The sequence below is a fragment of the Venturia canescens genome, chromosome 2 (genome assembly GCF_019457755.1).
Source record: "Venturia canescens isolate UGA chromosome 2, ASM1945775v1, whole genome shotgun sequence".
In the NCBI taxonomy this organism is placed as follows: domain Eukaryota; kingdom Metazoa; phylum Arthropoda; class Insecta; order Hymenoptera; family Ichneumonidae; genus Venturia; species Venturia canescens.
In genome coordinates, this window is record NC_057422.1 from 1,795,994 (window position 1) to 1,810,531 (window position 14,538).

The 14,538-nt window shown below is 39.0% G+C and overlaps 2 protein-coding genes and 1 pseudogene across 3 annotated transcripts; all 3 read right to left on the minus strand.

Annotated features, from left to right (window-relative positions):
• Positions 1 to 99: 99 nt before the first annotated feature.
• On the minus strand, positions 100 to 2,240 carry LOC122407158 (uncharacterized). The gene is made up of 3 exons (XM_043413185.1): positions 1,369 to 2,240; positions 605 to 709; positions 100 to 505 (listed from the first exon to the last, which is right to left on the minus strand). The coding sequence occupies exons 1-3, from the start codon at positions 2,152 to 2,154 to the stop codon at positions 314 to 316; spliced, it is 1,083 nt and encodes a 360-aa protein (XP_043269120.1). The 5' UTR covers positions 2,155 to 2,240; the 3' UTR covers positions 100 to 313.
• Positions 2,241 to 4,688: 2,448 nt separating this feature from the next.
• Positions 4,689 to 6,331, minus strand: LOC122406260 (uncharacterized; annotated as a pseudogene).
• A 1,614-nt stretch (positions 6,332 to 7,945) lies between these two features.
• LOC122406670 (odorant receptor 4-like) lies at positions 7,946 to 13,859 on the minus strand. Of its 2 annotated transcripts, none has more exons than XM_043412256.1 (5): positions 13,033 to 13,859; positions 12,327 to 12,426; positions 12,138 to 12,242; positions 11,883 to 12,038; positions 7,946 to 8,099 (listed from the first exon to the last, which is right to left on the minus strand). In XM_043412256.1, exons 1-5 carry the CDS (start codon positions 13,794 to 13,796, stop codon positions 7,959 to 7,961), a joined length of 1,266 nt encoding a protein of 421 aa, XP_043268191.1. In that variant the 5' UTR covers positions 13,797 to 13,859; the 3' UTR covers positions 7,946 to 7,958. The 2 variants fall into 2 exon arrangements, with proteins under 2 accessions (XP_043268191.1, XP_043268192.1); XM_043412257.1 differs by lacking the exon at positions 7,946 to 8,099 and adding an exon at positions 11,685 to 11,804.
• Positions 13,860 to 14,538: the final 679 nt, after the last annotated feature.

Consider the following 14,538-nt stretch of genomic DNA (forward strand, 5'->3'; position numbering starts at 1 on the left):
ATTTCAATATTCACTAAACGTAATCAACACTGATTCTGCTTATGAATAACTTGATTTTACGTTTGAGTATTCAAAGAATTTTATTTTCGTATTGTCGCGTGGGTATTTAGCCATTGAGTCGTTATAACTTTGTTGATTAAATAAAACCTCAGAATTCTTAATGAAATTATTACTTCAATCATGCTCGTATCACAACGTTAAAGGTTCCCCTGGAAATGGAGAACTTAGTTGACTTCGAGGAGGAGTAGACAAATGGAATATGATTTGCTGAGTATCTGTTGGAAAAAATGAAGCAATTAAAAAAACGATAAATTTAAAAGCACAGTATGATGAGTGTATTTTCATTTACAACTGCCATCGTTGGTACGACGAGATCGACGATTCGATAAGCACTCAATCGACATCCCATTTGGGAGCTTATTTCCATAATGCAGAAAGTTTTTTTCCCTTCACTACTCCTCGCGTGCCAATTTTCGTGGAAAGCATCTTCGGTTACCGACGTGCTCTGGGTCGAAATAATCGATACGTCTTAAAAGCCTCATTTTAAACTCAATTTTTCGAGAAATTTCATTTGATTGTTGATATTTTTAACAAAATGAAATACCACATCGAGTAATTCTTGAACGCACGAGCACAGCAAAAAAATTTGTAGAATACAGCCTATAGCGTAGACGAAGTAAGAGACCTTTTCGATGTTGGCACTTCCAAACTGTCAAAATAATAAGAGAATAGAAACAAGATTTTTTATATTATTTTTTGAAATTTTTTTCGCACTTACCGTTATTACACCAAACGCTAGAAAACAGAATTTCATAATGCAAAGGACGTACGTTGTACCAATTTGGAGTGCTAATATGTCAGCCAGCCCTCGTCCGATTCTGGAAGTACGTTTTTCTCATTTTTCATTTTTCGATCAAGTTCCATTCTCGTAGAATCTCTCATAAAATTGCACATCGAGGAGAGATAAAAATACGAGTTTTATCTACTGCTTCGATATACCAAATATTCGAGGGACTGCGAAAAACGTCAGGACTTGAAGCCGAAAATGCCAAAGTTATATTCCGAGCAGTCGATCGAATTAACAAAAAACAAAATAATAATAATTAGAAAAGTTTATGCGACAGACATGGACTGTTTGAACCAGAGTTGGCAATTCGAATCGTATTATCGGAATGAAAATCGCGTGGTAGAAAACGTTAATGACTCTCTTAGTTGCTGCAGTAACTCTGTTATAGTTTGACTACCTTCGGACAAGATTCCGACCAAGACACGAGTTGTTCCCAAAATTACTATTCATTTACGTTCTAATCTCTATTCAAGCAAAAAAAAAAAAAAAAATATGAAAAAACCGCACTCCTAAAATGTTACTGAACAAACAAAAAATTTGTACTCAATCACAGCACAGTGATGCTCAATGCACTTTCGAAGGGATCGGATAACCGATGACTCATCCTCCTGAGCATCCTCTCTACTGAGAGCGTCGGTAATCAGTTTACGAACGTACTTGTATTCAGCTGATAAGACAGCAATAAAGTGATTGATGTAGACGTCGATGCTGATTTTTCCAAAGGTAATGAAAGTAGATCCAATTACTTGGGAAATGACAGCAACGAGAAAAATATTTGCACTGAATGGTGCCCAGGGGAAGTATGCGGGGGCGGAGAAATCGGAGTACGCGAATTGGTGATTGTCGGATATCGTAAGGATTGGGGTCGCGGCCCAAGCCGAAACAGCAATGACACACGAAACGATGTAAAACTTCAAGCCTTTTTCGTAAGGTTCAATCGTATCGAATACGAACTTTCTGAGGTGGTCGGAGTCCACGAGAACACTGTTGTACTTTTTAATCAAGCGTCGCAAATCGTCGCGCCGCAAATTGAGATAAATAATTGGTATTATAAGCTCGATACAGACCGAGACTCCGGCGCCTGATTTCTTAATTCTTTCTCGTACCGTTAGGTTTGCAAAATAAAGCGATCCTGACATGACCGTTGAGATGGTCGTAACTTTAATTCCCCACACAAAAATCACCCACAAACCAGTGAACAAGGTGAAATTCATTTTTTCTTCACTCAGCGGAAAAAAGTTGGCCGAAAAGAAGTTAACGAAGATGTTGAGACGATTTGCGCTGCGGAAATACCGAGTTTTCTCCATCCTAACGATTTCAATCCGCACTGGAAACTAGGTCACTGGAACTCGTAGGCTGCTATTCAGGTTCATGCGGAGAGGTTGTGCCTCGTCGAGGCTTCGTCGAAGACTGATCGGAACCCTGTCCAAGAGTTGCTGGACTGCGCCGATATCGTATAATTAGTCATTCCTTTTGTAATCCCTCCGTAAATACCGCTGAGGAAGGGACGGGGCTCTACAAAGCACGAGTTTTTTAGAGGACATGCAGAGAACGCTGGAATACGAGAATCAATGGGGTGGCGAAGGCCGGATCTTTTTATGCTCCCATGAGAATTTCTATTAATTCCTTTTTGTTCGCGTCTCGTCGTCAGGTTCGTTTGCGATGCGCTGTTCTTTTTTGCTCCCTCGCAAATTTCAATCCGGCCTTTGATCGATGCATGGGTTGTTTTTCTTCCAGACAATTGTTCCCCTTTGATACAAACGATAGGTCGCCCTTCGGAATTTCAAACTTTAATAAGGAGCATTGGAAACTGCTCACTTGAGCCTTTTTTCCACAAGTGAACAATGTTCCTATGAGGGTGTACAATAAATACAGCGTTGCCCGGTTGTGGGGGAAAGTGGGGGTCATCGATTTTCATTCAGTATCGGTTCGACCAGCAAAAAGGAACCACTGCTTGTCCCGCTGCGAAACTACTTTCGCTCCAACAGATCGAGAACTTTCAATCAGTCTCAATTTTCTACGTGAATGTAAAACTCTCACGATTTTCTTAAAATTGTGTACTTCTCGTCAGCAAATATTTTTTATTATGTCATTAATTTTTTTTTTTTTTTTATTCAATGCGGTCATTTTGGTGAGATAAAATTTTGTTAATTCCGACAAAAGGGTATGAGTGATCGCGTTCGGTATACGGGGTAGCATCGCGCGATCGATTCATCTTGGACTGTTCGATGCCAGAGTTTAAAATTGATGAATAAAACAAATGAAATCACTGCGAGAATCGTTTTTCTTGCGCAGTCGTTTCGACAATTATTTATTGAGCAATCCACTGTTTTGCTGTTCGCTATCAGTGTAAAAAACACCAGGAGCTTTCTGCGTACCCTTCGCAGAGTGCTTGTTCTGGCAGAGGACAATGATCCTGAAAAGTTTCGTTTTAAGGAGTGGGCCAAGTTTTTAAGCCCATTTAACCCTGAACAGTTTCAATGGACCTGTGCACGTACCTCTGCTACGATTCTACGTGCCCATCTCCTCGGTTCATCCTCACGCTTTTTCCAATTTCACTTTCTATACCGAGTCCCTCTGAAACTCTGTTCTGAGAGTCTTTCCTGCCATTTGCTCGAGGGCGGAAAGAAACTGCGCAAAACTTTGGTGAGTTTTGTGTGGTCTCCAAACGAAAGCAGAAAATCCACACACGTATCGTTATTGAACATGCAGATTTGCGGGAAATTATGAGATCGATGATGGAAAAGAATTGACGATCTTTTGCCATCCGCGTCCAATCGGTGTTCGTGATTCGAAACGGTCTTTGAGATAATTTAGTCACTTTTTCGACTTTCGTATTGACATTCGATACTATCGGTGCTTTATTAGTTCTAGTTTTTCTAGAAACTAACATTGTTCGTTTCGAAAATATAACATCGTTACAATTTTGTATCAATCAATATAAAACTAGTCAACTGGGATTTCAAAATAATTCAGTATTTTTTTTACACGGTTTTCGTTGCGTGTCACACGCTGAATAAACTTTCGTAAAACTAAGATTTAAATTATTACTTTTCGAGTGTCATCCCCGAATGCGCTGGCTCAGGTCAAAGATCTTCGGTCTGGGTGAGCGACGAATGGGGTTCTTCTAAATCTTAAGAAATATGAATATGAAAAATATGAAAGTCATTTTTCCGATGACGATGTTTAAACTTCTCATAATTCTCCCTCCTTCGGCTGCCGCAGTCGTTTGCTGGGCAAGAGGGAGTCGGTTAAAAATTGAATCTCAAAGAAGACGGACATCCTCGAGAAGACAATAATTGAGTTCCGAATCGAGGTCAATTCCGCACAAGTCTGATTGCAACATACTGTAGATTTCTAACTCATCAATTCTTTCTATTAATAAAAGTACCGACCTTTATTAATTGATAAATTGTCGATTATTCATTTAAAAAATGAAAAAAAATCTATTGCGAGTACCTGCGACGTGATAGCAGTACGGGTAAAGACCACCGCTACCGAAAGGTTCGCCTGCAAAAATGAAGTATCTCACCGTGTCCAGTTCTTACATTGCGCAACAATTTTTGGTAGCGACGTGCGATTCAATTTACTTCGAGCATACACCGAGTATGATTTGCTGAGGATCTGAACAGAAACAAATCAAGTCTTTCATTGAAGCATTTAGAAAAAAAATGACAATTCCACGTGAAAATATATTTTATTGGATCATCATTGTATCTTTATTTACCACTGCCATTGTTGGTACGATAAGATCAACGATTCGATAAGCACTCAGTCGACATCCCATTTGAGAACTCATTTCGATAATGGCAAAAATTTTTTTCACGGCAAGACCGCGCGCGTGCCAATTTTCATGGAAAGCTTCCTCGGTAATCGACGTGCTCTGGATACGAGAAACTTTAATGAATAAATCACGAATCATGTTTTTGTATTATATCTCCGGTGAAACTTTGATTCAGCGTTGATATGTTTTAAAAAGTGGAGTACCACATCGAGCAATTCTTGAATACACGAGCACAGTAGAAAAATTTGTAGGACACAGCCTATGGCGTAGACGAAGTAAGAAGCCTTTTCGATCGAAGCACTTTCAAACTGTTAAAAAAAAATCATAACTGAAACCCGTCGCACAATCGTAGTGGACTGAAAATGTATACATGGGCAGAAGCGAAATAATTTTGATAAGACTTTTTGGTAATTAAGGCTCCTTCCGTTCCGACTCACTGTTATTATGCCAAATGCTAGGAAACAGAATTTGAATATGCAAAGGACATACCTCGTACCGATTTGAAGTGCCGATATTTCGGCGAGCGTTTGACCAATTCTGAAAAAAATGATCCATTCATTTTCTTACTTTTCTTCCTCTTTTCAACTTTAGAGCGTAACTACAAACAGAACAGTTAAAGTATCATTGAAAATTCTTCAGGAAGGTAGGAGAGAGTATGGCTAAGCGGAAACGAAGAAATTTTTCTTTTCCAAAACTGTTTCAAAGTTTCCGCATTATCGGGGGAGTGAAGAAGACGCGAGACTTTGACAAAAGGCATCTATTTTCCATCTATTCTCTAATTTTTCTCAAGTGTAGAGAAATACATCAAAAAGTCGCATTTATAAAAGGTTGCTGCAAAAAAAAATGAGTACGCAATCACAGCACTGTGATGCCCAATGCACTTATGGAGGGCTTGGATAACCGACGAATCGTCCTCTCGATCACTCTCTCGACTGAGAGCTTCGGTTAACAGTGTACGAACGTATTTATATTCAGCGGACAAGACCGGGATGAAGTGATTGATGTAGACGTCGATGCTGATTTTTCCAAAGGTAATAAAGCAAGATCCAACCATTTGCAAAATAACACCAGCGAGAAAATAATTCGTAGTGAAAGGTGGTCGGAGTCAACCAGGATACTGTTGTATTTCTTGATCAAGCTCCGCAGATCTTCCCGGCGAATGTTGAAATAAATTATTGGAATCATCAATTCAATGATCACGGAAATTCCAGCACCCGATTTCTTCATTGTTTCCCGCATCGTTTAATTTGCGAAGTAAAGGGGGCCTGCCACGCCCGTTGTGATGGTCGCGAATTTAACGCTCCACACGAAAGCCACCCACAAAATCGGAAAAAATGTCAAATTTGTTTTTCTTCACTCAGTGGAAAAATGTTGCCTGAAAAAGAGTTGACAAAAATGTTGAATTGGTTTGCACTACGGAAATACCGAGTTCTTTCCATCCTAATGATTTCGATCCCCGCTACAAAGTAGGGCACTCGAACTCTCAGCTCTATATCCAGACTCGTATAGAGAGCTTGCGCTTCATACGCGGTTCGATGATGACTGATTGAAATCGTGTTCAAGAGTTTCTGCCTTGCGCGTTGCTATATACAATTAGTCATTCCTTTTGCGATCCACGAAAGATCAGAAGAACTCGGCAGTACAGTAGAACATGATAATTAAGGGAGTTGGAGAGCAGGCTTTTTCCTGCCGCGATGAAAAAGTTGCTTTAATATTCTCTTTCTCAGTGCCATCGTCAAATTTTTTTTCTACTTTCCTCGATTATTTTCATACAACATTATACCAAAGCATGGTCGGATTCTTCTTAATATTTTTCCTCTTTTCGTTCGACGTATGCCACCCATGTCCTTCGCTCTTTTTAATTTTAATAAACCGTTTCGCTCGACCCTTCCTAATTGCTGTACAGTGAATTTTTCGTCGAGGGTGGACGACGAACGGCTCGATTTTACGTGGCGATATCCGCTTATCAGAAGGAAGTGAAGTCATCGATTTATATGCAGTATCAGTCGAACCACCGAGCAGTAACCACTGACTTTTTCGCGGAGGAGCAGCTTCTGTTCTGAACAACTTCCATCAACATCACTTTTCCACGTAATTATAACTTTCATTATTCTCCACTCACGGTGTATGTGTATCGACAGCGAAGATACGAAGACCGAAGAGTTTGTTGATGTTCAGCGAAAAGCAGGAACAATGTTTTCGCTCGAAAGTTATTGAAAAAAAGAATGAAAACTCGTTACTTACTCCCGAGGACTTTATTAATAATTTGAGAACTTTCCAACAGTGCATTTGTGCACTGTTTGCGGTGAATTTGAATTCGGAATTTTTAAAAACTCCTCTTTTCGACTCTTCACGCCCGTCAAGCAAAATACATTCTCAGTAGCCCAGTTTTTCTTGGTCGTAAAATAATCTACACCAAGCTCTGACATTATTCGCATCGTTTACGAGCTTTTTATTCCAACAGAAGACGATCTTTTTGATAAGTCTCATCCTACGAAATGGTACAAGTTTTTAGGCGCTCGAGCCTTCAAAAGTTCTGCTTTCACGAGCTGTTGATAATGTTATATGCAATGCTCTCAATACTACATTCGAGATAGTCCAGGGGATTACACATATTATAACAAGGTAAACTTCAAAGTAGTCCTAATCGTTAGTGCTATACTTTGGCAGGTTGGAAGTGACGCAAACCTCTTTGCTTTTCAGGTAATTTTATGCAAGTACGTGACCATGCACTTAATTTTAACATTTTGTAGAGCAATAGCACTCGAAAAATTTTGCCAGTTCTTGTGACCAGGGAGTTCTCAATTCTTATCGTAATACTTTTGAACGCGCCTTGAATTTCGCAAGCTGACGGAAACATTTATTCTGGGATTGGAAGAGATGAATTCTACAATAAATCGAAGATATTTCCAAGAGAATCCATCAATCTCTTTTAGAAGCACTTTTTTACTACATCATTCATATGCTCCGATAGAAATACGCGACTCAGTTGACTTTAAGGAGGAGTAGACAAACCGAGTATGACTTGCTGAGTATCTGGAAGGAAAAAATTATTTAATAGAAAAAAAATTGCACGGAAATTGAAACTTGACGGATGTCCGTGTTGTATCGGTGGGAGTTTTATTTACCACTGCCATCGTCGGCACAACGAGATCGACAATTCGATAAGCAGTCAGTCGGCAGCTCATTTGGGTGCTCACTTCGATGAGAGAAAACATTTTTTTCACCGCGTCGCCGCGCCCGTGCCAATTTTCATGGAAAGCATCTTCAGTTACCGATGTACTCTGCATCAAAACAACATTCTCAAGCCTTCTTTTGCGTGGAATATTAATTCGTTATTGGTGAATGTTGAAAAAAGCTAACCACATCGAGTAATTCTTGAATACACGAGCACAGCAAAAAGATCTGAAGCACACAAGCTAAAGCGTACGATAAGTAGGCAGCTTTTTCAATGTTAGCACTTTCGAACTGCCAAACACAATAAAACGTAACATTGACGATTATTGAAATGGAAGATTCATTATCTCGATACGAGCTCGCTCGAGATCAATTCATTTCGGACTTACTGTTATGACTCCGAATGCTAGGAAACAGAATTTCATTATGCAAGTGATGTACGTTGCACCGATTTGCAGAGCCAATATTTCGGCGAGACTTTGACCGATGCTACAAAAATATTTCGTTCAATTTCTCGTCTTTTTGCATTTTACATAAGCGTTCAATTTATTCGAATAAAAGTAATTTGAAGTGGTTTTTTTCACGAATTTTTTCAGGTTCCCATAAATATAGAGGCTAAATCCAAGAAAATGTATCGATTGTTACGATTGTCAAGTGAAAATTGTTAATAAGGTGGCCGTCAAGCAATCCTACAAAAGTTTGATTTTATATCGAAAAATTGAGCAGCTCTGTTGTAAAGAAATTTCTTGATGGGGCCAGCGGTCCTTGAATCTGCAAGGGCTCGAAGGGCCCCCAGGCTCGCTTTCACTTTTGTCGTAGTTATTCATTGGGGCTCCATAAGATGGGGCTGAGTGTCAGATCGTTATCGGGAGATTGGACCCAACTGCCCGGTGACGAACTGATTGAACTGGTCTGGATATTGATAGTTGAAAAAAGGATGCAAAGGTTTATTTTGTAATTTTGTTGATTGGATTGAAAGGAAAAGATGGGAAGAGCTGGAGCTAGAAACAGCTCAGCTCAGGCTACTTCGACCGGATTTCAAGAATCGTTACCAACAACTCGTTTGAATCTATTTCTAAACGAGCAATAAAAAAAAAACTTCTAAAGCGTGACTACAAATAAATGAGTACTCAATCACAGCACAGTGATGTTGAATGCATTTGCGGAGCGAACTGATAACAGATGATTCGTCCTCTTGATGAATCTCTCGACTGAGAGCTCTGGTCATCAGCGTACGAACGTATTTGTATTCAGCAGACAAGACTGCGATGAAGTGACTGATGTAGATGTCAATACTGATTTTCCCAAAGGTAATGAAACAGGATCCAACCACTTGCAAAAGTACACCAGCAAGAAAATTTTTCGAAGTGAAAGGAGCCCCGGGAAAATATGCTGGTGCAGCATAATCGGCGTACGTGAATTGATCGTTATGAAACATTAGAAGAATTGGGGTCGCGGACCAAGAGGCTACGGCAATGAGACACGTAGCGATATAGAACTTCAAGCCCTTTTTGTAAGGTTCAATCGTTTCGAGGACAAGCTTTTGGAGCTCATCACTTTCAACGAGAACATCGTTGTACTTTTTTACCAAATTGCGCAAATCGTCCCGGCGGAAGTTGAAATAAAGCACTGGTATTATCAATTCAACACACACCGAAATAGCAGCGCCTGATTTTTTAATTGCTTCTTGTGTCGTTATGTTTGCGAAATAAAGCGATCCTGACATAACTGTTACGAAGTACGTGATTTTCAAGCTCCACACGAAAATTATCCATAAAACCATGAAAAACGTCACCGTTAGTCTTTCTTCACTCAATGGGAATATGTTGCCTGAGAAATAATTAACGAAAACGTTGAATTTATTCGCGCTGCGGAAATACCGCGTTCTCTCCATCGCTGACGGTTTTGTAACACTGGAATTCATAAACTAGGCCACTCGGACTCGAGACTCGTAACATCACTCGGACAAGGGAACGTGCTCCGTACGAGGTTTGCTGATGACTGATCAGATTCGAGTCCACGAGTCGCTTAACTGCGTCGATCTCGTACAATTAGCTATTCCCTTTGTTATCTTTCTGCAAATACCTTCAAAGAAGAATATACGGCGATTGTAGGGATGTACGAGTTCTCTAAAGGACGTGCAAAAAAGGTGGGGTTCGAAAGTCAGTGGGGTTGGAGCAGCTTTTCTCCTTCTCAAAAAATTGTTTTAATATTCTGTCTTTCATATGCTGTCATCAGACATGCCCATGATCGCTACGATCCGTCGTTGGATGATCAATTTTTTTGCTCCTTTTATTAATCGACTATTCCCTCGACCGGAGGCCGGCTTTTCTCGCATGTTTTTTCCCTCTTCTTTCGTGCATACGATTCATCCCCCTTGGAAATGTTAAATTTTAATAAGCACTGAACTACTTGACTCTTTTTATCTGTCGAGTGGAAAAGTTTTCCGAAGGGGGTGAAGACGAAGTGGAGTGAACGATTTTTGCTCAGTAACAGATTGACCGTCGAGAAGCAACGACCGAATTCCCTGCTGCCAAAGAATTTTAATCCCGAGCGCCTCGCAAATGTTATTAAATGTAAGTTTTCTGCGTCATTATAATTTCCATAGTTGTCACAGAATGTTGTGAAATCGAGTTAGGGGAGAGTGAGGGGACGCAGGGTAAATGCGGACACCGGAACATCTTTATATTCCGAAACCCTCACTTTCATGCAATTGAATTCATGCGATAGCCCTATCGACGTTTAGTGTACTCACATTGTTCGAGGCGCCGAGTGATTTATTTTCTTCGAGGTGAGACCGATCATAAAATTTCGTACATTATGATTTAATTTTTGGCTATACATTAAATTGATGAAATTACGGGATAAACGGTTTCAATGTTATTAAAAAAATTACTTCAATATTTTTATTCCATATAAGAATCATTAATGCAGTTCAATCTTGGACTGACCCTACTGTTTTTTAATTACTTATTAATTTGTGAAATTTCGCAGTTTGGACTTCTGGACCTCTGTTCTTACCTCATATCGATTGATTTTTTTCAAATTTCAGTAACGTCGTAAATATATATGAAATAAAAACACCAACGTATGATATTGAGTGCACAAATGTAGCAGTGAACGATGTTAAAACAAAAAAGTTATTTTCGAGTGTGAAATGTGAACTCACAAAGTTGTACAAGCGAAAGTACGAGTCGAAAATATGTTTGCGATATGTGCAGTAATTTCTAATTCAATTTAGATTCAGCCCCAAATCCGGATTTTACGGAGTGTTGTTTTTGCTAAATATCTAGCAATTTTTTCATTTATTTATTAAAATTTCCATCGAAAATTGTAAACAAGATATCAGGGAGTAAAATAGATCGAACATTTATTTTTTGCAATTTCATCATGTGGTTGGTTATTAATCAATTTTTCTTAGGCAGTCGGAATTACCCCAATTTCCACTATGTAGCAAAAAGCAAGTTGATATAAGTGCAATGAGGAAACATAGAACCAATTCTTTACACTGTTTTTTCAATGGGATACGAAATTTTCAATAGGAACATGGGCACGACATCATTTGGCAGATCAAAAATTTCCTAGGTAAGTGGCAAAATTTCTCTGCACGTTTTATCATTTCAAATAGAATGTATATACGCAAAACATTCCGAGAAGTAGAGCAATTTTTTTTGCAGTCGGAAATTTATCGTAAGCAAAAATACGATGACTGATGATGTCGTTTATCTTTAAAGAAGAAATCAATGTTTTTTTTTGTTTTTCATAAAAAATGAACTCAGCAATAATATCATCATTATTTTCGCGAATGTTGCTAATTAAAAAAAAAAATGAAAAGTTGAAAAATAAATCATCACCGCACGCATAGTTCTGTCTAGATAAACATACATTTCAAGCAGATACATCTTCGTACATATTTTGTCAGTATAAACACTTTGCACGCGTGGTTTACTTAAGATTCAGGAGAAGTAGATAAAACGAGTATGATTTGCTGAGTATCTAAATTCAAAGATTATCTCTCACTATACGGTATTGTAATAAAATTCCACATTAAATGTTTAATTAACGTTGATTTACCAATGCTAATGTGGGCACGACGAGTTCAACGATTCCATAAGCACTCATTCGGCACTCCATTTGATTGGTCACTTCCATAATGGAAAAAATTTTTTTTACCTCAGCACTCCGTGTGTACCAGTTTTCATAGAACGCATTTTCAGTCACGGACGTGCTCTGTATAAGAAAAAAGATAAATCATCATGTATAAATATTTTCGTTCAACATGCGTTTATCTCTGTATCGAATTGATCATTTGTCCGACGTAAACTATACCTTGGTAAGTAAATTTTCAACGGAAGAGCAGATCAGAAAAACTTGTACAATACAGCCACAAACGAAGACTGGGTATGAGAATTTCTCGACGTTAGTGCTTCCTAACTGTAATGGAGAAATCGCTGTACCGAATCATCGTTCAACCTTATGCCTGACTTAGTGAGTAACCATTTTTTTGTTCGCACTTACTGTAAACGCTCCAATTGCTAGGAAACAGAATTTTAATATGCAACTGAAATACGTTGCGCCGATATAAAATGCCAGAACTCGGGCGAGCCTCTGACCGATTCTATGAACATGTGAATCGTATTCTTATGATCTATTGTGTACGGAAGCACAGTTCAGATGAGCGGGTAACAATAAGCTATACGGTATTACCAAAATTATAATTTGTCAGCAATCCTTGATTCGTGTTACAACGGAATTGTTTTTTACGTGTACAAGCGGATGCGCGTATAACTGATAGGCTTCGATTTATTGACATTTTGCAAAAATATTGGACGCTGAATCTCTATCGTAAAACGAGGACGTTTTGCTATTTTTTGTTTTTCAGATTGGGAGAGTGATTCTTCGTTTTGATAAATTATTTTCAGTGCGAAAATTTGTTGTTTCTGTTTTTTCTCTCCTATCCCTAAAGCGATTCGAGATTTTTCTCATACTTTTGGTAGTGCGCAAATTTTGAAGGTAGTAGCAAATTTTTGAGTTTGATTTTTTTCGAATCAAATGACACGATCAAATGTTTTTGGTCAGAGCGAAACGCTGCTTTGACTAAATTCGACAGAGGGTGTCTGTTATCAACTGCAAGTGCTCCAATGTCAATGCAACTTTTCTGGTCGATGAAAATATCTTATAAGCATATTTTTTAACGGAAAAGTAAATAATAAATTGTGCTTACCGAACCACGGAACAATGATAGCGTATACATTGATAGAGAGCGTCGATGACGTCCTGTTCTTTTTTTTCCTCCTTCTCATCGCGAATAGCTCGCGTTACTTCTTCACTTACGAATTCATATTGAGCTGCTAGGACAGCAATAAAATGAATGACGTAAAGATCGACGCTGATTATTCCTAAATTGATGGAGCAGCAGCCAAAAATTTGAAAAATAACACCAGCAGCAAAAACCACTTTTCCAAAAGGTTCGCCGGGTACGTAGGCCGGTATAGTGAAATCGGCGTAGCTAAATTGATCGTTATTTATAAGTTGGAGCAATGGTGCTGCAGACCACGCGCAAGCTGGGGTAAAACAAGCGACCATGTAAAACTTCAGGCCTTTTTTGTAAGGCTCCAGAGTGTCGTGTACGCAGCGCCTTAAGTCATCCGAATCGATGAGAATGAGATTGTACTGATCAATTAAACTCTCCAACTCTTTCCTCCGGAAATTGAGATAGGCCGTTGGGACGATCAGCTCAACGAAGAGCGCGCACATTCCGCCTATCCTTTTGAACACCTCTTCCGTTGTTAATTCCGCAAAATAAAAGGTGCCCAATAATAAGGATGTAAAATAAGTAACTTTAATGCTCCACGCTATGATTACCCACAAACGAGATAGAAAACCGAGCTCTTTTCCTTTATCGCCGAGTGGGAATAAGTTTCCGGATAAAAAGTTCACTAGGCTGTTTAAATCGTTCGAGCCACGAAAATATCGATTTCTCTGCATGTTCCTGAGTCGCGATACTTTTAACTCTGTCACTGGAACACCGGGATATGTTTGAGGCTTCTCTCAGCGTTAGCCACCGACTGAGGAGTGGACGCATCGTGAAGCCTGCGCGACGTTGAACCCCTGCGACGTCGCATAATTAGTCATTCCTTTTGTAAATTTCATCGGGGAATGGAAGTAGGAATCAGACAGAATATCAGCGCGATTCTAATAAGATCAGTGCAAAAAAAAAGTATTAATAAATCATAGAGGCCGAGTTTTCTTTCTTTCCTCGTTCCCATACAAATTTTTACGTTTCCTTCTCTATATTTTTGTATCAAACGAGCTGTCAGATATTGTTTCCCTCTGTGGTCTTATTTTGTATTACATTCCCCTTCGCTGTAATGTTTTTTTGTCAAAGTATCAAATGTTCTATGCGCCTTTTGACCACCGTGTGGAACTACACTTTGTCTTATATTTATTTCTCTTTGACAAACTCCGTATCATTTGATGTTTTGTTGCATTCGTGAAAAATATCGCGTAGCATGGCCTATTATTAGAGCGAAAAAATATTGAGAATGGAGAGAAACTGGGAATATTATCACTAATAAAAGGAAGCGAGGAGGAAATTGAGAAAGGGTCCGGCTGAATTCATCGATTTTTATTCAGTGTCGAGGAGTTCGTTGGAGAGTGAAGATGGATATTAACGCTGCAGAATCATTCGAGTTGTGCAAGTAGCAAAGTTTCCGTCGTGAGTTTCTTC